Raw genomic sequence first — 25,995 nt, 5'->3', positions numbered from 1 at the left:
ATGCTACATGCCAGTATTGCAGTTCTTCAAATAGTATTTGCTGTTAGAAAAGGAAATCGATCAGTAAATGTATAGCCTTAATTCATTCAAATTCTTCAGTATCATTCAAGTAAGGTGTAAAGATGCATTCATTTATATGATACACAACAGGAAAGATACTGCCAGTTTACGTACCTTTTGAAGTTTACTATTTCATCGTGGCTCTTCTGTCCCTTCAAATGTTTGTCTTTTTTTGACAACAATGTGTTGCTGACAACTATAGAATTTATAGAACGTGACACCCTGTCAATTTTCGGAAGAATATTATAACATCCTTGATAATATTTGTCTTTCTAGGAAATACATTGCATAATTTATGTTTTTGGACAAAATTTATGTTGAAGCACACTCGATACTGAAGCTTAAAGGGATCTTTTCACGCTTTGGTAAATTGACAAAATTGAAAAAAGTTGTTTCAGATTCGTAAGTTTTCGTTTTAGTTATGATATTTGTGAGGAAACAGTAACAATGAACATTAACCATGCTCTAATATAGCCATTATATGCATCTTTTGACGATTTTAAAACCTAAAAATTATAAAGCGTTGCAACGCGAAACGATTGAATAATTTGGAGAGTTCTGTTTTTGTCGTTAAATTTTGTGAAACTACGAAGATTGCTTATATAAGGTATAAAATACATCAAGAATGTGTACTCGGCGGAATAGCTCAGTAGGCTAAAGCGTTTTTACTTCAGGACTCTGGCAGGACTCTAGGGGTCACTGGTTCGATACCTGCTCCGGGCAATGTTCTTTTCCTTTTTATATTTTTTTTCTTGAATTCTAACTAGAGCTTTTATGATCCAATGTTTACATTTATCAATATAAAGCATTTAATGAATAAGTTAAAAAAAATGCCAAAATCTGTGAAAAGGCCCCTTTAAACTCATCAACATAACAATATTTTACCGAAACACAACACCATTGTAATGTAACAATATTTTAAATATCAGTAAAAAAATTAACTTACAATAATGTATTGAACTTTTAGATGCGGGCGAGTGAAAATCAGCGTGAACATTCTTTCGTGCTCTCATGACCGTTTTGACCTTGCACCGTTTCGTTTTCATTTTGCTTAATTAATTTACCGTGACAGTCCAGCAAAAGTAAATAAACACATATTATTGGTTTCAGCTTTTTTTTAAACGTTCGAGTAACAATCAGAATAAATAAAATTGAAAAATTATCGCAGACAATAACTTAACCTTTGGTTAAGTAGGATTTTGCTTAGTAGAAATTACTAGAATACAAATTACAATAAAAACATGACAATGTTACATGTTTTCGTGACACACTTGATTTTTCTTAATTAATTAAATGTAAACTTGTTTAAGTTGCATATTTAAACTGTGAAAAACTAACGTTATTAGTAAAGACTGTAATACATGTTTCTGTTTTGTTGGAAACACAAGGAAATGTTTTGACTTGCTACCTTGTAAACTGAGATTGAATTTTGTACTAAGAAAAGCCTCAAGACGGTGGTTTTGTCACACTTTATTTTCTGTATAAACAGGTAGTTGGTTCATCACAGTAGTAATATATGTCCTGCAGCGCACAGGCTAATCAGGGACGAAATTTTCTTCCTCAGCTTATTGGGAAGATAGCCCGTGTTTTGGAAATTGGGAATTTTATCTGCATATTAAAAAAATTGGGAAAATAAATTGGGATTTAAAACTACATAAATGAGTTCAGCCTCTTAAATCACAAACACCACCATGATAAACAGTTTTCCACATAATAAGCTCACACAAAGTCTTCAGTCACATCAGGCACCTTTTTATTAGGAGGCGCTTCATCTTCTTCTGAAGAACTACTGCTTTCAACATGTTGAATATCGGTCAGCACTTTGATTGCGGAAATCAACGATGACAATGCAAAAAAGTCACTTGTTATTAAATTACTATAATTAACAATGGAAGGAGTTTCAATGGGAAGACTTGTACTTCTTGATGATGTTTGTTTATTTAATGACGTTTGCGTAAAAAAAATCAGGTTTTTTTTTCCACATTTTGGGAAGATAGCCCATGGCTTTGGAATTGGGAATTTTATCGGCATTTTCATGAAATTGGGATAATTAATTCATTAGCCTTTTTTTCCACACGAAAAGTCCACTAATTAGGGAAATACTAAATTTGATATAACACTTAATAATCATAAAAATTAAAAGAACAAAATCATAAAATAATTTGTTAGATGTGATTGAATTAAAATTGAGATAAAATATGCATAAGACACTTCTTTAAAAAAAAAAAAATATTTTTTTTTTTTTTTTGGAAATTGGGAATTTTTTGCCACATTTTGGGAAAAAAGTATACTTTTTGGGATTAGGAACATAGCCGAATTTCGGCTATAAAATCAAGCCAAAAAAACCCCTAAAAATCAACAGTTTTCGTTTTGCCGCCAGGGTTTTGCTTAGGAATCTTTTTCATGTAATATTATGAAATGCGCCACATCTTTGTTTTTCATTCATTCAAATCACAATACGCTTGAATTTCATTCGGAAGTATAATCATGCCCACGTTATCCAAATCTAGGTATAATCGAACACCCCAACAAGACCGGATCAGACTACGCCTTGTTAAAAAGCGAAAGAGCCGATGTCATCATCCTTTTTTTCCCAATTGGGAATTTTTTAGCAAATTTAAGGAAAAAAGTATACTTTTTGCGATTGGGAAAATGGCGGAATTTTGGCTATAAAATCAGGTTAAAAAAAGCCCCGAGCTTGATCTTACCCTGTTCACACAAAATTCTATAGAAGTGGAAAGTGTCATCCATGATAAGCCTGTGCAAACTTCAAAAACTAATCTGGGGTGACATTAAACACACAGTTTTTAAGCTCCATTTTCACAAACTAGGCTTAATTATTTTCAGAAATGTTCATTGCTATTTTGTTTCACCAGACTGTGGGACTATGACAGAGGAGCTGACAATCATAGACACTGCCAACCTGACCCAGTCTGTCAATGTGCTTCATGAGCCCCTCAATGACAGTGATGAAGGGGAGTCTTGCCTCTACACCAGTACTGGCAGCTTGCATGCAGGTACTGACACGTAGAACAAGAAACAGACATATATTTTGCAATATTTTATGTTACCTTTGGGGCATAACTATAAAATGTTCCTACTAACAACCATGATTTCCAGGCTTGATCCCCACTCACTGAGAGATCTCACTAGGATTTTTTTGCCCTATTGGGTAAAGTACCGGCACCAGCCAAATTGGGAAAAATTAGCATGAAAAAAAACTGAAATTGGGAAAATTTGCATTGTGAAGTCTTCAGTTTGGGAAATTTGTATTTTATTTGTTGCAAACATAAATAAATAAAATTGATCATTTAGTGTAGTCAATAATATACTTTCTGCATAGGGAAATAAGCTAAATGTTGCATTAAAAACTTTTTGTGGGGGGGTGATTACCTTTAATTGGGATTTTTTTTTGGACAGCAGTTTGGAAATCTTAGTTTTTTCTCCAGTGGGAAAGTGCCGTTTTCCAGTACTTTCTACAGAAGGAAAAAAATTGCTGTCTTAAGATCTTCCAAATGCACAAGTCCTTCTTAGGGAACAGACTTGAGTGTGTTTCTATTAGCAATGGACTTTCGATGAATAAGTTTATACTAACTCAAGAACAAAATGGTAATGTTGAAATGCCAGTGTAATACTATTTGTGTCCGTATTTGCAATTAAGTACCAAGAGATAAAACCAGTGTCCGACAAATCCATTGCCCGGGGCCCGGGGGCTACCGAAATTTTTCATCGGGCTACTGAAATTTTCCAGCTGACGCCCGCCGGGCTACTATAAATCTATAAGAGCGGTAGCCCGTTTAATTGACAGACATACGTAGAATAAACACGCTGACCATGTGTTTCTACACGGTGTATTGCTTATAATCCGATAACAAAGTGCAATCAATTATCTAATCAGTCACCGATCACTTGCGATAATGTCGTAAACAGTATCAGTGTATTTTAATAATCTAATCAGAATCAACATTTGTCGTCTGCTAATAATATAATGAGAGCCGGTTGGATAGTTGGCGCACATGATGCAACATCATTTCGCAGTTTGGAATTCTTTGTTAACCGCAACAATGAGTAATAGCGACAACGTTTTTGATGTCTTTAAATATCCAAGGACGCCGAAGATTAAATAAATCAAAACAATAGCGGATTCTTCAAAATGGTAACGAAATCGAAAATGAATATTAATAACAACGGTGTGAACGCGGTTAACACCTGCTAATTATTTTGCATTGTCAATTAATAATTGGATTAATCGACTGTTAATCAATAATCCCATATATGCCCAATTTATATTTTTTAAACCAAATTATGGGTGGGTAATATAGACAATAAGAGTCATAAACACAAACGTTTGAAATTTTCTAAAGTGTCAAATGAATTTCGGCATATGGTTCTATTTAAAGATATGATGAAATAAGCTCCCAATCAGGACCGTTCAATTGCAACATGCGTAAATCACCTGCCACGGTTTGCACCCGTTGTGTACAGCTATTTTAGGTTACAAAATTCTACATTTAATAAATGAATTTCATTGTCCAGATAAAAAGCGCGCAAAAATTGGCATGAGTGTATTTATTTGAAAATAAAAATTTCGTAGTGAGTACAACATTGAGATTATTTAATTTCCATTAAAAGTTTTGTTGTGAATTTCAACTAAAGTACCGGGGTATCTCGTGAATTATTTGGCATTGACATTTCCTCTTAATAAAATATAATGTAAACACGCTGTATCGTTACCGTTACACTGTATCAGTTCCTTCATTATTGGAACAATTATTGTATTGTATACTGACTGCACACAAGTGTCGTAACATACGGATGCAATACGTAAATTCGGACAGTACTTAAAGTCGGACACAAGTAAATAAATGATTTAATACTCTTGATTTCTTGAAACTCGGTATTTGTTGTTAAAAAGGGCAATTGCATTAATTAACACCATACGAGTCAATTGTATTGATCATCTAAACGCTTTATTTACGTTTCCAACTTAACGTGCTGTCCGAATTTAAGTACACATACATGTGCACATACATGTAATATCTACATGTAGTATATGATTTTCTTTGGTACATTTACATTTAAGTACACGGTGCCTGTACTGTAACATTAATTAACGATATTGACTGTGTACATCAGACTACTTGCTGTATTATGTATATGTATGTATACATATTATGTATATGTAAATGAAGAAAAAAAATAAAGATGAAAACCTGCCTCTTATCATTTTGTAGGAAATTTTTTATGGGCTAGCTACCAAATATTTTTATTGGTAGCCCATTGGGCTACCTGAAAAATAAGAAATTTGTCGGACACTGTTAAACATTATACAATTCCAAATTCAAAGACCTCATAATACAAATTTTGCAATTTAAGGACATTACTTTGCACATTTTATCAATTTTAGGATTTTGCAACCTTTTTCCCCCAGTAGGGACAATACTAGAACTTTTCCTATTTGCCAAAGAAATAACTGGATTATATTTTAATAGTTCAGGTATACTGAACTTTCACACTTTTGATGCACAATTATTGATTTAAATTTGCAAATAGGGTGCTTAAAATAGATACACAATCATTGTACAATCCTCATGTTTCAGATAAGTACCCCACCTCAAGACGCAGGGCTAAAAGGAAGACGCGAAAGAAAAACAACAAAGTCTCCAACACCTCTTCCTCTGCTGTTGAACATGAACTGACCAATGCTGTAATCTCCATCCCAGATTTGGCAGCGGGACTGCCTGGAGGTCACCAGGATGTGGTACCGAATCAAGGAATGGATCATGCAGAGACAGGCTGTACTGTCATACAGGACAGTCAGGCAACCAGTGGGTGTGAATCTCAACCAATGAACATCGAGCGACAGCTCTCTGAATTCCTGTCTCAAGTGACTCCTTTAAGTCTCAGGCAGATATTATCTGGCACTAACTTAGCTGCAGTTTCTAATGATCTTCTTCAGAATGCTGACAACCACGGAACTGGGTTGAAATTTTCTATGGAGAATCGTGGCCCCATGTCTCAGAACGAGCCTTCCTTGTCTGGCTGCCGAACTGTCATGATTTCCCCCAGCCCCATTACACAGCTGCAGGAGCATCTGGAGGCCACAGACACGCCTGGTCAGTTCCAGATCAGCGCCTCCTTCATGCAGAACTGGCTCCAGGGGTTTGGACCCAACCTTCTGGGCAGCGCCCGGCACCTGACCTCCACTGACACCTCCCTGCCCTCCATACAGCAGTTTACTTCACAGCCTGTTCAGGCCTTGATACAGCACATGTTTCCACTACAGAACATGCCTCACTCCTTAAACACTGTTAACGGTCATGAAACATTCAATAGTTCATTAACTAGTTCTCAGTTGATGCCAGTCACTGTCAGTTCAGGATCTTGCCCATCTGTTGCTCAGCCAACTTTTAACCAGTCACCAATCGCCAGTCTTCAGTCCATGTTGAACCAAAACACTCAAATTTTACCTGCTGTGTCTTTGCATCCATCTATACCTGTTAAACATTTTTCATCAAGTATACCAGTAATTACAAATGCAACAGCACTTGGTTTAGCAACCACTAAACCTCCAGCCACCTTGACACCCATATCCCATGTGGCCGTTCAGCCAGCCCTGTCCACAAAGGTGAATGGTGCACTCCCCCCAGGGTCAGATCAGGGCTCAAGTCACCAGGTGACCAGACTCCTGTTGAAGCCCGCTGCGCCCGGAGAGCCAGTGCAGCTTATAGCCCTGGATGGAGGAATTGAGCCGAACAAACTGAGGGAGATCATTGAGAGGAACAGTGTTTGTGAGTGGATTAACCCATTAACACTTAGATACGTATTTTGATGCATTTGTAGTACTTTAGAAAATTAAATTAAATTTAAGACCTTTCTTACTAGATTCAAGTTTTAAAGGCTTTATTTCCAACCCTTAGATACTGTTGAGCAGCAAACAGCATCAAACCTGAACAGAATAAATAACAGTGCTCCATTTACAATTTGGAAAGGACAGGGTGCTTATTTGTCAAAAGGACACTTTCCCGCACAGTCATATTATCCCTTGTGCATATGTTCAATATAGCATTAGTTATATTTGTATATATTTCATTTTACATGTATTATATACAACATTGTTCCTATAATTTGTATGCCCCCGGATCGAAAGATCAGGGGCATATTGTTTTTGGCCTGTTTGTTATCCCCACGCTTTTTGAAAAAAAGGTGGGGATATTGTGGTTATCTCCGCCGTCCGTCCGTCCGTCTGTCTGTCCGTCCGTCCTGGCCACTATCTCCTCCTACACTAAAAGCACTAGAACCTTGAAACTTACACACATGGTAGCTATGAGCATATGTGCGACCCTGCACTATTTGGAATTTTGATCTGACCCCTGGGTCAAAAGTTATAGCGGTTGGGGTGGGGCCGCGTCAGAAATTATCACTCATTTTTTTAGGTTATTTTACATTTACTTCTTTATTTCTACACCGATTCACTTCAAATTGATACTGGACCTCTCTTATGACAATACGGTCAATCTCAACCATGCATGGCCCCATTCCCAACCCTGGGGCGCCCCTCCCACATAGGCCACACCCACCAAAAATTTCCATTTACTATAATTTTTTCATTTCTACACGGATTCACTTCAAATTGATACTGAACTTTTGTTATGACATTAGGGTCAATCTCAACTATGCATGGCCCCAATCCCAACCCTGGGGCGCCCGCCCACATAGGCCACACCCACCAAAAAATTCCATTTACTATAATTTTTTCATTTCTACACGGATTCACTTCAAATTGATACTGAACTTCTCTTATGACATAAGGGTCAATCTCAACTATGCATGGCCCCATAACCAACCCTGGGGCCCCGCCCACATAGACCACACCCACCCAAAATTGCCTTTACTATAATTTCTTCATTTCTACACCGATTCACTTCAAATTGATATTGAACTTCTCTTATGACAATACAGTCAATCTCAACTATGCATGGCCCCATTACCAACCCTGGGGCGCCCCTCCCACATAGACCACACCCACCCAAAATTGCCTTTTACTATAATTTCTTCATTTCTACACCGATTCACTTCAAATTGATACTGAACCTCTCTTATGACAATACGGTCAATCTCAACTATGCATGGCCCCATTACCAACCCTGGGGCCCCGCCCACATAGACCACACCCACCCAAAATTGCCTTTTACTTTAATTTCTTCTTTTCTACATCGATTCACTTCAAATTGATACTGAACTTCTCTTATGACAATACGGTCAATCTCAACTATGCATGGCACAATTACCAACCCTGGGGCGCCCTGCCCACATATGTCACACCCACCCAAAATTGCCTTTTACTATAACTTCTTCATTTCTACACCAATTCACTTCTTATTGATGATGAACTTCTCTTATGACAATACGGTCAATCTCAGCTATGCATGGCCCCATTACCAACCCCGGGGCACACCTAGGTCAAACATTCGGCGTGGGGATACGCGTCGGCCTCTGCCGCGCCATTTCTAGTCATTCATTGTGTGTGTCCCAAAACTTTAACCTTGGTTAAAGTTTTGCAATAACTTTTGCATTATTGAAGATACCAACTTGATATTTGGCATGCACGTGTATCTTATCGAGCTTCACATTTTGAGTGATGAAAGGTTAAGGTCAAGGTCATCCATCGACGTCAAATGTCAAATATATGGCTTCAAAGCGGCGCAATAGGGGGCATTGTGTTTATGACAAACACATCTCTTGTTTTAACTGATTTCACTGTAAACATTTGATTTATTGAATATTTCAATAACATTTTCTGTATAATATGATACATATCACATTATTATAATGTGATCAGATCAAGAAAGGGAATGGAGGGTGGAAGACCTTGGGGCAACACGGTGCTGTGCCCCTCCATATATGCCCAGCTGGAGAATTTCATTGTCTGTTATTTGCAGGTCCTATAGTTGCCCAGTGCAGTGGTGCCAGCATCACAACCACCACACATACCTACAGTGCCATGGAGAGCCTTCTACAGGTATCTACCCCAATATTAAAACAGGTTTCTTTGCTAAATGAGCATAATTAGATTTTTTGAACAGTTTGAATTTTTAAAATATTTTAACCAGTTAAAAAGTCATGCCATTTTTAAATCGCCTCTAAATTACTTTTTGGTGAATGTTTCTCTACAGGCCTCCCACATGTACACCAGCACTCTCAAGCAGCAGCAGTCAGCGACTGGGCCCAACACCTATATTCATCAGCAGCAACAGCAGCAAATGCAACATGTTCATTATCAGCAAATGATTCAGCAACAACAGCATCAAGCTCAACAACAGCTGCAAATGGATCAGCATCAACATCAGGAACATGTAAACGAAACCCATCAAGAAGATAGTTCGCTCAATTTACAGGAACAAAATGAATCCCAGATGTTCTATCAACCAAAGACCAACATGGACGGCATGCAGAGTGGTAGTCCGGTGTCTGAGGGATTATACCTCCATCACCATCATCATCATCAACAACAACAAAAGCATCATCAGCAGTCTTGTGAAAACAGTCAGGAGTTACAAGTCTTGAAAGAGCAACAGCATGAGCATGAATGCCAGCCAGTTGGTGGCAATAACATTAATATTCATCAGCATCTTCACCAAGAACAGCAGCAACAACAATCAATCTTTCCAAATTGTCAGCAGGAAGCAGATGCAAGTACTTCAAACAGTATTTCTGTGTGGTGTCAGCAACAGCAACAGCATGGCAGAGATACAAGTGGCGTCTCTGGGACCCAATCCAAGGGGTTTAAACAGTCAGGTGAAGCATTACATTATCATACAATTTGTACTAAGTAAATGTTGTGATTGGTATTCAAAATATCTAGGTAGATAGATTTTAATTGGCCTCTTAAATACCTAATTGGTACTTAAATCTTAAATAAGCTACTCAAATCTCAAATTACATGTAGCTACTAAAATCTCTAATTGGATTCTTAAATTCCAAAAATGCTTTGCTACTTTCTAAAATACATGTATTTCAAATTAATCAGATGTTTGCTCTTTTTGAGCCGACTATTAAAAACATTCACTTACTCTTGACTTAATTTGGACCAGGACATTATTTCTCTCATGATGTTATAATATGAGTTATGAGTGCAGTCTGCACAGGCTAATCAGGGATGACACTTTCCGCTTTAATGGTATTTTAAGTTTCAAGGAAGTCCCTCCTTACCGAAAATCAAGTTTAGGCGGAAAGTGTCGTCCCTAATTAGCCTATGTGGACTGCACAGGCTAATCTGGGATGACACTTTATGCACATGCATTAAACCCAGTTTTCTCAGAACAAGGCTCATATTATTAATAATTTATTTGTGGGCTCTTCCTTTTGGTTACCAACAAGCAATAACAATCTTGTTACTTTGCTATCAGGCTGGAGTCTATGCTTGTCTGGTTTAACTGAAATATTACAAAGTATTTTGGAAAATATTCGTTGATTTTGAGTATTTATGTTATTTTAACTGTTGTTGTGAAGACTGTTGTTGTGAAGACTGTTGTTGTGAAGACTGTTGTTGTGAAGACTGTTGTTATTTTAACTGTTGTTGTGAAGACTGTTTGTGAAAAATGGTGTTTGTTTCATTCAGGGCCTGTCACCATGGCTTCAACAGGGTCATCCAATCATCTTGTCACTTCCCTTCACAGTTCTCAACCATTAATGGTAGGCGGTACAGTTTAAATACTTTGACTGACTCGGAGTGAATGATTTTAATTTAGGGTGCAGGGATCAGGGCGTGCAGGGATCAGGGCGTGCAGGGATCAGGGCGTGCAGGGATCAGGGCGTTTTCTCTTTTCAGAGCCAATTTACAATTTTGAATTTTCAACCATCACTAAGAAATGTTCATTTTAGTTTTGGAGTTAAATATATAAACGTGTTATGCACATCATTATTGTTTTAGTTCAAAGCTATTCTTACCATTACAAAAGTCTACTAAGTTTTGAGACAAACACTCATACAAAGTATTTTTTAACCAAGCCCATGTGTTAAAAATTGGACTTACATTTCTGTTAAGTATCACCTTGTAATATATTTTGAATTGTGTTGCAAGCTCAACCTTTAGTTACCATTTCTATTGTATATTTTCGGCATTTGAATCTTTTTTCTGTCATGATACATAAGTGCACCATTATAACATTTATGGAGTTTCGTAAAAAACGTTGAGAATGTATTTTTAAACATACGTTATTTCTTCATTACAGTCTGTATCAAATCATACGGATGATAATAACACGGAGCAGGCAAGCGTAGATCCTTCAAACACAGAGCAGCGGAACACAGAGCAGGCAGAAGTGACAGGGCACTCCCCGAGCTATCCGCAGTCTACTGATGTCGAGCCGCTACCACTTCCCACCTTTTTTGATAACCAGAACTGTGTCTGTAAGTGTAACTAAGTGTATGAATTAAAAAAGGGGCATGTAAAGGCTGTTACATTTGAAGAAAGTCTCTTCATAACAAAATCCAGTCTAGGCAGAACATCAAGTTTTATTGTGCATGGTTCTGGGAAAACTGGGCTTAATTCATATGTGTTACATGTCGCAGATAATCTGGGACGACTCTTGAAGCATATGCATTATTGCCATTAAACCCTCTTTTCAAAGAGAATGGCTCATATTCAGTTCATCCTCGTCAGTTTTAAAGTTTATGTTGAACTTTATAAATATTGAACTAAACAAAGGTGCCTGATTTTATTCATATCAGGTCAGAAGGTGATACCGGGTATATTTGTCAATGTTTGGCTCATTACCAACTATAAAGTCATCATTTTCTGTAACAACTAATCAGATTCAACTAAACAAACTACTAGTATTTGACACCAATATGTATCACATCTTGGACGTTGGGCGGTATTCATCAATGTTCCCAAGTCTGTTTTTTGAGACTTAGCTCAAGTTATGAACCAGTGTTTTTATCACCATTTTAGGAATGGGGCTGGGTCCCTTTGGATTGTGAACATTTGTGGCGTTTTAATTAAAATTGGGATATAAGTGTTGTTGTTTTGCTAAAAAATGGAGAATGAAAGTGTTTTCAGTATTATATTTACTAAGCTTGAACTTTCATAGCTGGATGGGTGATTAACAAAATGTTGAGATAAAAAATAAACACATTAAGACCTTCACTTGGGAATTTATAAGTCCCATGTGGGAAAAAATATACACTTTTTCCATTGAGAATGGGGCAGAAAGAAACACACTGTGAACACAGACTCAGACTTAAAAAAACATTACTCTAAAAGAATGAAATGGAAATTTCAGACTCAGATTCAATTAGATAAGTCTCAATTACTAAGTCTACAATTTGTATACTTAAGTAATAAAATCACAAACAGCAAAACTCTTTTTAATCCTGACATTATAATTTACAAGCCATAGATATGTCATGTATCATATTCATTTGTGCTAAAAATGCAGCGTTGTAGCTGTTATAAAAGGATAAACAGCTATAAACAGAAAAACAGGTTACAACCATATCTTTTTTTAATATATCAGCTTATGAACTCACACACTCAGCAAGCCTTGCTGTAATTTTATTCTAAGCCTCACCTGATAAATCGATATGGCAGTAATGTGTTCTCTATGTACATTTCTGTAATTCTTGCATTTTTCAGTTTGTGTAGACTGTAACAAGGTGTTTGCGTCTGGTTGCCGTGTGCACAGGACGGACTATGTGTACCAGTCTGACACTCCGGTTCTCAGCAGAGCAAGGGCATCACTGCCTCAATGCTTCATGCTGCAGAAAACAGGAACCACACAGGTTGTAGATTTACTGGGTAGGTGCTTGGGGAAAGAGACCCGATCATATTAATAACATTTTCAAATGAAATTACGGAGTAATCAATTGTTTCTCTTCCTTTTTTACAGCTTTAGATTCAATGTAATACCAGTTTACCAGTTATTTTTTCCATAATATTACTAAGTTTTTTTAGTCCTTCTTTCTAAGACATAAATTTAAGACATTTCCTCTTTTTACAGTCAGTGATTAAAATGTTATTTTACATTGATTTTTTTTAAACTGTGTTTTTCAATTATTTTTTTTATTTCATCAGATTTTTTTAATCAAAATTAAGTTCCAAAACAATGTAAGAGAATTAAAGTAATGGATGGTGACACAGGTATTACTACAATTATTACCATGCTATCCCACTTTCTGGTCAAGGTGTTTGGTGCAAGGGGTGCTTGTCAGAGAGGACAATATTTGGACCAATGGTTGGAGAGAAAGTGGAACTGACCAATAAGAACTTTGCTGACCAAGAGCTCGGCTTCCATCCATTTCTGGTTTGATTTTGACTTCACAAGCTTAATGCTTGTGCATAAAGTGTTGTTTCAGATAAGTCTTTGCAGTCTACACAGGCTAATCAGCGGCAACATGTTTGGCATAGACTGGATTTTTGTAAAGAAGAGACTTCCTTCAAATGAAAAATTCTATAAACCTGAATAGTGTCATTCCATATTAGCCTGTGTGAACTGCACATGCTAATCTTTGACAACACTTAACACACATGCATTAAGCTCCATTTTCCTTGAGGGAGGCTCATTTACAAGAATTTTGTTAGAAATACTATTTTGATTACAAATGATCATTTTGACTTTAACCCTTTCCCACTCAGAAGCAAAGTGAAAATGGCTGTGTGTAAACAGCATAAAACCAGAACAGCCTGCAAGTAACTCGCAGTCTGATTAGGTTTTATGTTGTTTGCAGCTCATCAGTATCTTAGGGTTGGAAATGAAGCCTTTAAAACTTGAATATAGTGAGAAAGGTAATTAAATAAATATTTCTAAGGGACTACAACTGTGTAAAAATATGTATCTAAGTGGTAAAGGGTTAAATACGTATCTAAGTGGTAAAAGTTTAAATACATATCTTAGTGGTTGAATACTTATCAAAGGGGAAAAGGGTTAAAGTGTAACCTTGACCTTGTGATGATGTGACTGCCTTGTGCCTTTTGCAAATTGCCTCAATGTGATAAAATTGTATGCATGTTACATGCAAATCTTAAGGAGGGTACATGAATTATTGAAGAAAATGGAAATACAGGCTCAAACATTCAACCCTCAAATGTGACCTTTACCTTGAATGGACAAAAACAAATAAGTGTCAAAATTGTGCCTCATAGTGTAACCTAGACCTTGAAATTGTGCCTCATAGTGTAACCTAGACCTTGAAATTGTGCCTCATAGTGTAACCTAGACCTTGAAATTGTGCCTCATAGTGTAACCTAGACCTTGAAATTGTGCCTCATAGTGTAACCTAGACCTTGAAATTGTGCCTCATAGTGTAACCTAGACCTTGAACTGGCATGAAATGCTAATGCCTGTGCACATCAACTGAGACACATCATCATTTGTGCCATATTTCAAAATATTTTTTGAGACACAGGACAAATAGTGGCCTAAATATTTGTAATGTTTAAAAAATGTGTGTAAGAACTTTACGAGTTCTGGCCTTGGATCCTCCTGTTTAGCACTAGAATCCTGCACAAAAATATAAACCACCTTGCATGTACTGAGAGTGTCATCCCAGATTAGCCTGAGAAGTCAGCACAGGCTAATCAGAACAGACACTATGCTTTATAAATTCACGGAAATGTTGGATGCTATCTACATCTGCAGATACGTCAGAGCGAGTCCAGCAAACTTGTCCTGCATCTAGTGGATGAGGCTGTGTGTAACTGGACCATGTTCATACAGTTTGCCCCTACCCTGCTGGAGCAAAACTGCACGGTGTACCGGGACAACGGGAACTTCTTCATCGTTACCAAGACGGAGATCAAAGACGAGGAGCTCCTGCTCTGGTTCTCTGCCGAGTTGTGTCTTGAGCTGGGTGCGTGCTTGAGGTGGAATATTGTATAAGTAATTGTGTAGGCAAAACTGATGTATCTGTAATTTAAATGTCAAGAAGATAGAACATATGATGTAACAATTGACTCGAATGTGTTAATAAGTTGATTTCTATGACAACATACGCGAGCCATACATCTGCAGTGGCTAACTGATATCTAAGCATCAACTAGATTGAGTGTTCCACGTGAATAAGCAGCTGAATTACACACTGTTTACATTGAAGGCCTAGGCAGTTGGGGCAATTTAATACTAAACAATCTGAACTTTAATGTAATCATTTGTGTGTAACAGTTCCTTTTGTAAATAAGAAATATTAATTTTACTTAATGCGCACTATGGATACAAAATTGTGCTGTTAAGCGCTACTAAGCTTTTATACAGTAGTAAAGATATTCTAGTTTTATGCACTACAAAGTTTTTATTCAGTCATCAATATGACAAGGCTTTCCATGCTTTGTGCCAAGGAAGTCGTGATGCTGAACATGTTTGCATATTTTCGCCGGCTGTTTTGCAAAACAAACAATTTAAAGAAAGTGTTTATGCAGATCAATTTAAAATCAGAACTTGATTGCTTAGTCTTAACATGTACAATGTCTGTTTTTTGCTTAAAATATGGAATGTATGCACTATTGCCAATAATATTATATGATTACTGGACAAAAAAAATATTATTAAATGTATAATAGTGTTTTGTTTTTTAATGATTGCTTAATCATTGTTCTGCAAAGAAGCACATTCAATTGTAATTTTGTTTTGACAAAGAATAAAGGTATTTTTGGGACATTAAAAAGTTCAAAAATTAGGATCTAGCGGTTAATAAATTGAACATTGTAATACATTCAAATAAGGAAGTACAAATATTATAATATGATTTCAAGATTCATTTCCATCCCTAAATATTTCATTAATATCACTATAGCTTTACTATTGCCGCCTTTAACATTGTTTTAAGTCTAGTCTGATTTCAATCTGATTTTTTGTTTACAGGTATAACACAGAACCCAGGCAACCATCCGTTCTATCAGTGCCCTGAATGCAGCCTCAACTTCCTGGTGAAACGCTTCCTCAATGCCCATCAAAAGACAAAACATCCAGAGAAATACAGGTAACATAGAACACAAGTTTGCAGGGGATATTTGGGCATCTGTACTTAAAACAACATAAAATTGGTTTATTTACTGTCCGATTCATGCTGTACTACCTGTACTGCCTACCTGTTTGTCAGCGTAAGGGTCCCTGTGCAAGAAGAACATGTTTGTATGGGTATTCAAGGTTGTTATGTAAGGTCTCTAACTAAGATCTTTTACCTTGTTTACCCAAGTCATGAAGTGAATTCTCTGCAGCCAATTTTATGAATATGGATAACTTTAGCCAATCCCAAAGATATCCTTTATTCGGATAAATATAACTGAAGTCCAATACCTTGGCTAAATCTTATCCATTACTTGACCAAAATGTGCACCTGCTCAGATATCTACTTGTTTATGCAATCACTAACCAAAAAAGATATCCTAAAATTGAAGATAACCAAAATTCATTCGCTGGATAAGAGTTATCTAGATTTATACATATGGCCACAGATATTAAGTTGAACCTTTACATGTGTATTCAGTTCCATAACATAATGGGTATTTGCCAATATGCATAATCCTCTCCAGCATTGACACTCTTTCTATGCCTCCAATATCAGTAGTGGTGGTGGTGGTGGGCGGAGGGGTATTTTAAGTACAGTTTGACCTTCTCTGTGGGTAAGTATGAATCTATGTGTTGTGACATATTTTGTGTGGCTGGGACGTGATCTGAACAAAGATCCACCAGCTGAGCTAGTTGGTGCAAATCGTAGTAACTGTTTCTAGACATATTATGTAGTTTTGATGGTATCTTATTAATTTTGGTATCTACCAGAAGCACTGATTTTTCTTGATGATAATTTTATATCCCATAGTTCAGTTATGTGATTTACTGCTACATATCCCTTAGTTCAGTTACATAACTGACGGCTACATATCCCTTAGTTCAGTTACATGACTGACGGCTACATATGATATCCCTTAGTTCAGTTACATAACTGACGGCTACATATCCCATAGTTCAGTTACATGACTGACGGCTACATATCCCTTAGTTCAGTTACATGACTGACGGCTACATATCCCTTAGTTCAGTTACATAACTGACGGCTACATATCCCTTAGTTCAGTTGCATAACTGACGGCTACATATCCCCAAGTTTAGTTACATAACTGACAGCTAAATATCCCTTAGTTCAGTTACATTACTGACTGCTACACATCCCCAAGTTCAGTTACATGACTGACTGCTACATATCCCCAAGTTCAGTTACATGACTGACTGCTACATATCCCCAAGTTCAGTTACATGACTGACTGCTACATATCCCCAAGTTCAGTTACATGACTGCTAAATATCCCTTAGATCAGTTACACGACTGACTGCTACGTATAATATCTCATAGTTAAGTTGCATGACTGACTGTAACATATCCCATAGTTCAGTTACATGACTGACTGCTACATATCCCATAGTTATGTTACATGACTGACTACTACATATCACATAGTTGAGTTACATGACTGACAGCTACATATCCCATGGTTCAGTTACATGACTGACAGCTACATATCCCATAGTTCAGTTACATGACTGACTGCTACATATCGCATAGTTAACTTAAATGACTGACTGCTACATATTCCATAGTTTTGTAACATGACTGACTGCTACATATCCCAAAGTTCAGTTACATGACTAATTGCTACATATCCCATTGTTCAGTTACATGACTGACTGCTACATATACCATAGTTCATTTACATGACAGATTGCTACATATCCCATAGTTCAGTTACATGACTGACAGCTACATATCCCATAGTTCAGTTATGTGATTTACTGCTACATATCCCTTAGTTCAGTTACATGACTGACGGCTACATATCCCTTAGTTCAGTTACATAACTGACGGCTACATATCCCTTAGTCCAGTTACATAACTGACGGCTACATATCCCTTAGTTCAGTTACATGACTGACGGCTACATATCCCTTAGTTCAGTTACATGACTGACTGCTACATATCCCATAGTTCAGTTACATGACTGACTGCTACATATCGCATAGTTATGTTACATGACTGACTGCTACAAATCCTATAGTTACATTGTAAGTTACATGACTGACTGCTACAGATCCCATATTTCAGTAAGATGACTGACTGCTACATATCCCACAGTTCAGTTACATGACTGACTGCTACATATCCCACAGTTCAAGATTGCTACGTATGCTATATTTCAGTTACACCACTAAATGCTACATTCTTATCCTATATTTCAGTTACACTACTGACTGCTATATGTCACAAATTTCAGTTACACAACTGACTGTTACATGTGTAAGAAGAAGTTCAAGAACCGTAAGAACCTCAGCAAGCACCTGGCAACCCACATGTATGAGAAGCCTCACTGCTGTCAGTACTGCAGCAAACAGTTTGCTGATGCCAGCAACCTACGACAGCATCTTCATATACACACAGGTACTGGGACCCATGATATGTGTTAACTGACATCACACAGGTACTGGGACCCATGATATGTGTTAACTGACATCACACAGGTACTTTGACCCATGATAGGTGTAAACTGATATCACACAGGTACTTGAACCCATGATATGCCTAACCTGACATCACACAGGTACTGGGACGCATGCTATGTGTAAAATGATATCACACAGGTACTGGGACCCATGATATGTGTTAACTGACATCACACAGGTACTGGGACCCATGATGGGTGTAAACTGACATCACACAGGTACTGGGACCCATGATAGGTGTAAACTGACATCACACAGTTACTGGGACCCATGATATGTGTAAACTGATATCACACAGGTACTGTGACCCATGATAGGTGTAAACTGATATCACACAGGTACTGGGACCCATGATATGTGTAAACTGATATCACACAGGTACTGGGACCCAAGACAGGTGTAAACTGATATCACACAGGTACTGGGACCAATGATAGATGCAAACTGATAAGCACCAGGTACTGGGACCCATGATAGATGTAAACTGATATCACACAGGTACTGGGACCCATGATATGTGTAAACTGATATTACACAGGTACTGGGACCCATGATATGTGTAACCTGATATCACACAGGTACTGGGACCCAAGACAGGTGTAAACTGATATCCCACAGGAACTGGGACCCATGATAGGTGTCAACTGACATCACACAGGTACTGGGACCCATGATATGTGTACATTAATATAACACAGGTACTGGGACCCATGGTATGTGTAAATTGATATCACACAAGTACTAAGACCCATGATAGTTGTAAACTGATATCACACAGGTACTGGGACCCATGATATGTGTAACCTGATATCACACAGGTACTTGGACCCATGATATGTGTGAACTGATATCACACAGGTACTGGGGCCCATGATATGTGTAACCTGATATCACACAGGTACTGGGACCCATGATATGTGTTATCTGATATCACACAGGGACCTGGGACCCATGATATGTGTAACCTGATATCACACAGGTACTGGGACCCATTATATGTGTTATCTGATATCACAGAGGTACTGGGACCCATGATTGGTGTAACCTGATATGACACAGGTACTGGGACCCATGATAGGTGTAACCTGATATCACACAGGTACTGGGACTCATTATAGGTGTAACCTGATATCACACAGCTACTGGGACCATTGATAGGTGTAAACTGATATCACACAGGTACTGGGACCCATGATAGGTGTAACCTGATATCACACAGGTACTGGGACCCATGATATGTGTAACCTAATATCACATAGGTACTGGAACCATTGATAGGTGTAAACTGATATCACACAGGTACTGGGACCCATGTTAGGTGTAAACTGATATCACACAGGTACTTGGACCCATGATATGTGTAAACTGATATCACACAGGTACTGGGACCCAAGACAGGTGTAAACTGATATCACACAGGTACTGCGACCCATGATAGGTGTAACCTGAAATCACACAGGTACTGGGACCCATGATATGCCTAACCTGACATCACACAGGTACTGGGACCAATGATAGGTGTAAACTTACATCACACAGGTACTGGGACCCATGATATGTGTTAACTGATATCACACAGGTACTGGGACCCATGATAGGTGTAACCTGAAATCACACAGGTACTGGGACCCATGATATGTGTAAACTGATATCACACATGTACTGGCACCCATGATAGGTGTAACCTGAAATCACACAGGTACTGGGACCCATGATATGTGTAAACTGATATCACACAGGTACTGGCACCCATGATATGCCTAACCTGACATCACACAGGTACTGGGACCAATGATAGGTGTAAACTTACATCACACAGGTACTGGGACCCATGATATGTGTTAACTGATATCACACAGGTACTGGGACCCATGATAGGTGTAACCTGATATCACACAGGTACTGGCACCCATGATATGTGTAAACTGATATCACACAGGTACTGGGACCCATGATAGGTGTAAACTGATATCACACAGGTACTGGGACCCATGATAAGTGTAACCTGAAATCACACAGGTACTGGCACCCATGATAGGTGTAACCTGAAATCACACAGGTACTGGCACCCATGATATGCCTAACCTGACATCACACAGGTACTGGGACCAATGATAGGTGTAAACTTACATCACACAGGTACTGGGACCCATGATAGGTGTAACCTGATATCACACAGGTACTGGCACCCATGATATGTGTAAGCTGATATCACACAGGTACTGGGACCCATGATAGGTGTAAACTGACATCACACAGGTACTGGGACCCATGATATGTGTAACCTGATATCACACAGGTACTGGGACCCATGATATGTGTAACCTGATATCACACAGGTACTGGGACCCATGATATGTGTAACCTGATATCACACAGGTACTGGGACCCATGATATGTGTAAACTGATATCACACAGGTACTGGGACCCATGATAGGTGTAACCTGATATCACACAGGTACTGGGACCATTGATAGGTGTAACCTGATATCACACAGGTACTGGGACCCATGATAGGTGTAAACTGATATCACACAGGTACTGGGACCCATGATATGTGTAACCTGATATCACACAGGTACTGGGACCCATGATGGGTGTAAACTGATATCACACAGGTACTGGGACCCATGATATGTGTAACCTGATATCACACAGGTACTGGGACCCATGATATGTGTTATCTGATATCACACAGGTACTGCTACCCATGATAGGTGTAAACTGATATCACACAGGTACTGGGACCCATGATAGGTGTAAACTGATATCACACAGGTTCTGGGACCCATGATATGTGTAACCTGATATCACACAGGTACTGGAACCCATGATAGGTGTAAACTGACATCACACAGGTACTGGGACCATTGATAGGTGTAAACTGATATCACACAGGTACTGGGACCCCTGATAGGTGTAACCTGATATCACACAGGTACTGGGACCCATTATAGGTGTAACCTGATACCACACAGGTACTGGGACCCATGATAGGTGTAACCTGATATCACACAGATACTGGGAATCATGATAGGTATAACCTGATATCACACAGGTACTGGGATCCCTATTTTTGAAAAACCTATTAAACCTGTTGGTACCATTTTTATGAATCAATTGTTTTGTCATTGCAATAATTATTGTGGATATGATATGTGATTTTAAAAGGATTTTTTCTTTTTTTTTTACTTGGTTTGCACCTCAAGATTAGAAAGCGTTTCCAAGATCTAGCCCGCTCTTTTGTTAAAATGTTGTGGTAAATTGAGTAGTGAAAAAATGTGATTATTAGTGAAAATAAAGCCTTTTGTTTTGTAATATGATTATATAGTAACACTAAATTTACTGAACCTAGTAAAAAATTGTTTACAAAGTTTTGCATGTTATGTGCATCTTTCTTTAGTCTTTTAAGGGATTATAGGTTAACCTATATCTTCCACAAAACTCGATCCAGTGATACCTCAAACAGTACTGAAGCTCCTTTTATTAACCCTTTCCCACTCAGAAGCAAAGGAAAAAATGGTTATATGCAACCAGCTGAAAACCAGAACTGTTCAGGTTTTATGCTTTTTGCTGCTCATCAGTATCTAAGGGTTGGAAATGGAGCCTTGAAAACTTGAATCTAGTAAGAAAGGTCTTTAATTAAATTAAACTTTATATGAAAGAGTTAAACATGTTGACAATAACATGAGGATTATGCATCACCTCATATTTTTCATCAAATTTCCATCAAATGTTAAGGGAATGTGTGACAGGTATGGTGTGACAGGTATGAGTCACACTTGGCATCTAAAGTTCAAGGTTGTATTTCAAGGTCAAAGGTTTGAGCCTTTATTGTTGTGTCCACTCAATATTTTCTGTGTTATCTAAAGGAATTTAATATTACTTTTCCAAAATGTTTGTTCCATTAGATGTGTAGAAGGTTTGAATAGGTCATCCTTGTCCAAGGTCAAGGTCATACTTCAATGTCAAAAGTTAAAGCCACTATTTTTGTGCCCACTCCATATGTTCTACACTCTTTGCAGGATTTTAATGAAATAACCCTCCAATATAAAGCACAATGAGATGATGTACAAAAGAAAAAGATAAGCAAGCTTATTCTCAACATCATGCTTTAAAGTTAATACTAGTAGTTTGACTTTCATTATTTTGTTATATGCTTCATATCTCCTTCACCCATTGATAGATTTTCATGAAAAGTTAATGTCATTCAGTTGATGTTCAGAAGGCAGGAGTCAATCACTGACTTTAAGTCACCACTTCAAGGTCAAATGCAACTAAACAGGGATACAGCTGTCTCTTGGACTTCATATAAGTCAGCTTGCAGCCTTGTAGGGCGATGGCTTTTTACAGCCATGAATGTGTCAATCATTCCTCCTGTTCATCTATCCATTGTTCTGCAAAACCTAAAAATATTTGATGGAAAACGTCAACAATCCCCTTTATACTGCTGTTATAGTTAGACATGGATGTTTTATTGAAAATGTACACATCTGCAAATGAAGTGCTGTTATAAAGAAATGCACACTGTTTTTTTGCCAATGTGTTTTCATCGCAAGGGTGTTCCTGTATAGCAGGCATGTCTGTAAGAATTCAGTGTCTTGTTTAGTACTAATGCAGGTCCAGCCAAATCAGCAGGGTGAGGCCCTATGAATATCCCATAGTCATTTACTTTGTTATATTATTTATGTGAGTGTCGCTCTCTGAAAACTGGATGCGTAAAGTGTCGTCCCAAATTAGCCTGTACAGTCCGCACAGGTTAATCAGTGATAACACTTTCTGAATTAATGGAATTTTTGGTTTTTGGTCTCTTTTACTAACTAAAATCCTGTCTAGGCAGAAAGTGTGGTAATGAATAAGCCCATGTGGAGTGCATTAAGCCCTGTATTTTCAGAGCAGGGCTAATATGTTGACTGACCTTATCCAATGTTCCAGGTGAGAAGAAGTTTGCATGTGACTCGTGCGGTAAGCGGTTTCGTCAGAAGGCGCATCTTGACAGCCATCAAATTGTCCATACGGACGAACGCCAGTACCAGTGTCCGTACTGTGACGCCGCGTTTGGCCGCCAGTCAGACCTCAAAGTGCACACGTACCGACACACGAAGGAGGTGCTCTATCGGTGCAACAGATGCGATAAGGAGTTCTTCAAGTTGCAGAACTATCAGAAGCACATGAAGGTGCACACTGGGGAGCGTAACTACATGTGTAACAAATGTTTCAAGGGGTTTCAGACCAAGTACCACCGTGACCGGCACATGAGGGTGTGCCGGGTGAAGAATGACAAGGAGGATAGGTACATGAGCCTTGCTGAGGTTGTCAAACTGGGCAGCACGGGGGACGCGGTGCCCCTCAAGACTGTCAGTGTTGAACATGGCATGTTGGAATAGGGAGTAGTGGAATATGGAATGTCGAAATAAGGAGTAGTGCAATATGGCATTTTGGAGTAGGGAGTATTAGAATATGGCATGTTGGAATCGTTGTGGAATATGGATTGTCGGAAAAAGTAGTAGTGGAATATGGCATGTTGGAATACAAATTAGAGGAATATTGCATGTTGGAATATGGAGTAGTGGAATATGGCAATTCGGAATAGGGAGTTGTGGAATATGGCATGTTGTAATGGGGGGGGAGAGTGGAATATGACATTTTGAAATAGGGAGTATTGGAATATGGCATGTTGGAAAAGGGAGTCGTGGAATATGGCATGTCAGAATAAGGAGTAGTTGAATATGGCATGTTTGAATAGGGAGAAGTGGAATATGGCATGTTGGACTACCAAGCAGTGGAATATGGCATGTTGAAAAAGGGAGTAGTGGAATATGGCATGTTGGACTACCAAGCAGTGGAATATGGCATGTTGAAATAGGGAGTAGTGGAATATGGCATGTTGAAATAGGGAGTAGTGGAATATGGCATGTTGAAATAGGGGGAAGTGGAATATGGCATGTTGGAATAGGGACTAGTGGAATATGTCATCATGGAATATTGCATGCTCGAAAAGTAAATAGTCAATCATTTGGTATGATTGGACTTTGAATAGGAAAAGCTGGTTCTTTTCTATGGATACATTTTCAGCTGCTGGCTTCTGACTTCAGGCTTATCTAAGACTGACACCTATTGGTACAAGTTCAATACCTTTATGGGTTGAATCTCTCATAACCAACTATGCATTGGCATGCTTTATAAAAGACCCAAGCTTTTAATGGTCTTTCAGTCCATACATGTACCAGTGTTGGATAGTCAATAGCCCAAAACATTTCAAGTGTATACTACGTTTTGTTGTATTGGCGACAATTTGGCGTGCATTCAGGCATTTTTAGTATTTGGCTTGTCAAAACATGGATGAAATTTAAATTACTGTAAGAAGACCCTCAAGTTGTCAACTTTCAACACTTTGTGCATCCATATTGTCAGGTTATGAACGTAGTAAAAATGCAGAAGTAATATTTATCTAGAGTCTAGAATAATTTGATATTTATTAATGTTTTATGAAATTATTTTGTTAAGTCTGTTAACTTAATGTGTTGTTATTAATTTTTGTTTAAATAAATTATTTAAACTTCACTTTTTTCATTGTTATTTACCAGCATGTGCTGTAACTAAGTTTGGTGAAGTACTCTTGTAAAAGGAAGTTGTTTCCCTTTGATGAAATGTTTACTGGTACATAGAGGAATGGTTTTAACCCTTTCAGCGCTGGAACCGAATTTTAAAGGCCTTTGCAAACAGTTTGGATCCAGATGAGACGCCACAAAACGTGGCGTCTCATCAGGATCCAAACTGTTTGCTATTCTGATAGTATTCTTTGAAAAAAATCGAAGAAAATGCTAATTTTAGAAATTCAGCAGACAATATTTTAGCAGACGACAAATTTCCCAGCATGCAAAGGGTTAACTCTTTCATTTGATTAGCAGACTGCTGAGGCTAATCTGGGACAACACTACGCACAAGCATTAAACCCCTGGGACAACACTACGCACAAGCATTAAACCCCTGGGACAACACTACGCACAAGCATTAAACCCCTGGGACAACACTATGCACAAGCATTAAACCCCTGGGACAACACTACGCACAAGCATTAAACCCCTGGGACAACACTACGCACAAGCATTAAACCCCTGGGACAACACTACGCACAAGCATTAAACCCCTGGGACAACACTACGCACAAGCATTAAACCCCTGGGACAACACTATGCACAAGCATTAAACCCCTGGGACAACACTACGCACAAGCATTAAACCCCTGGGACAACACTACGCACAAGCATTAAGCCCCTGGGACAACACTACGCACAAGCATTAAACCCCTTTTTCACAGAGCACAGCTCAATTGCATAGTTTACCAATTCTGGTATTCATAAATTTTAGATGTGGTATAACTGCATTGGAACAATCAGAAGTTCTACATTAAGATCAGTTTACTGGGACATATTGTTTGAA

At 38.2% G+C, this 25,995-nt stretch overlaps 1 protein-coding gene across 2 annotated transcripts; it reads left to right on the top strand.

Moving 5' to 3' along the window:
- Nucleotides 1–1,098: 1,098 nt before the first annotated feature.
- Nucleotides 1,099–25,116, top strand: LOC127850658 (uncharacterized). 2 transcript variants are annotated; one of them, XM_052383827.1, is made up of 13 exons: nt 1,099–1,142; nt 2,937–3,077; nt 5,661–6,851; nt 9,003–9,082; nt 9,237–9,858; nt 10,682–10,755; nt 11,295–11,472; nt 12,701–12,862; nt 13,249–13,367; nt 14,703–14,913; nt 15,921–16,038; nt 18,326–18,489; nt 23,488–25,116. In XM_052383827.1, the coding sequence occupies exons 2-13, from the start codon at nt 2,948–2,950 to the stop codon at nt 23,937–23,939; spliced, it is 3,501 nt and encodes a 1,166-aa protein (XP_052239787.1). In that variant the 5' UTR covers nt 1,099–1,142; nt 2,937–2,947; the 3' UTR covers nt 23,940–25,116. The 2 variants fall into 2 exon arrangements, with proteins under 2 accessions (XP_052239787.1, XP_052239789.1); XM_052383829.1 differs by having other exon boundaries at nt 18,291–18,489; nt 23,488–23,873.
- The last annotated feature ends 879 nt before the right edge of the window (nt 25,117–25,995 follow it).

Source organism: Dreissena polymorpha, chromosome 11 (assembly GCF_020536995.1).
Source record: "Dreissena polymorpha isolate Duluth1 chromosome 11, UMN_Dpol_1.0, whole genome shotgun sequence".
NCBI classification, from domain to species: domain Eukaryota; kingdom Metazoa; phylum Mollusca; class Bivalvia; order Myida; family Dreissenidae; genus Dreissena; species Dreissena polymorpha.
The sequence above is the reverse complement of the archived record's forward strand: the minus strand, read 5'-3'. Positions and strand labels throughout refer to the sequence as shown.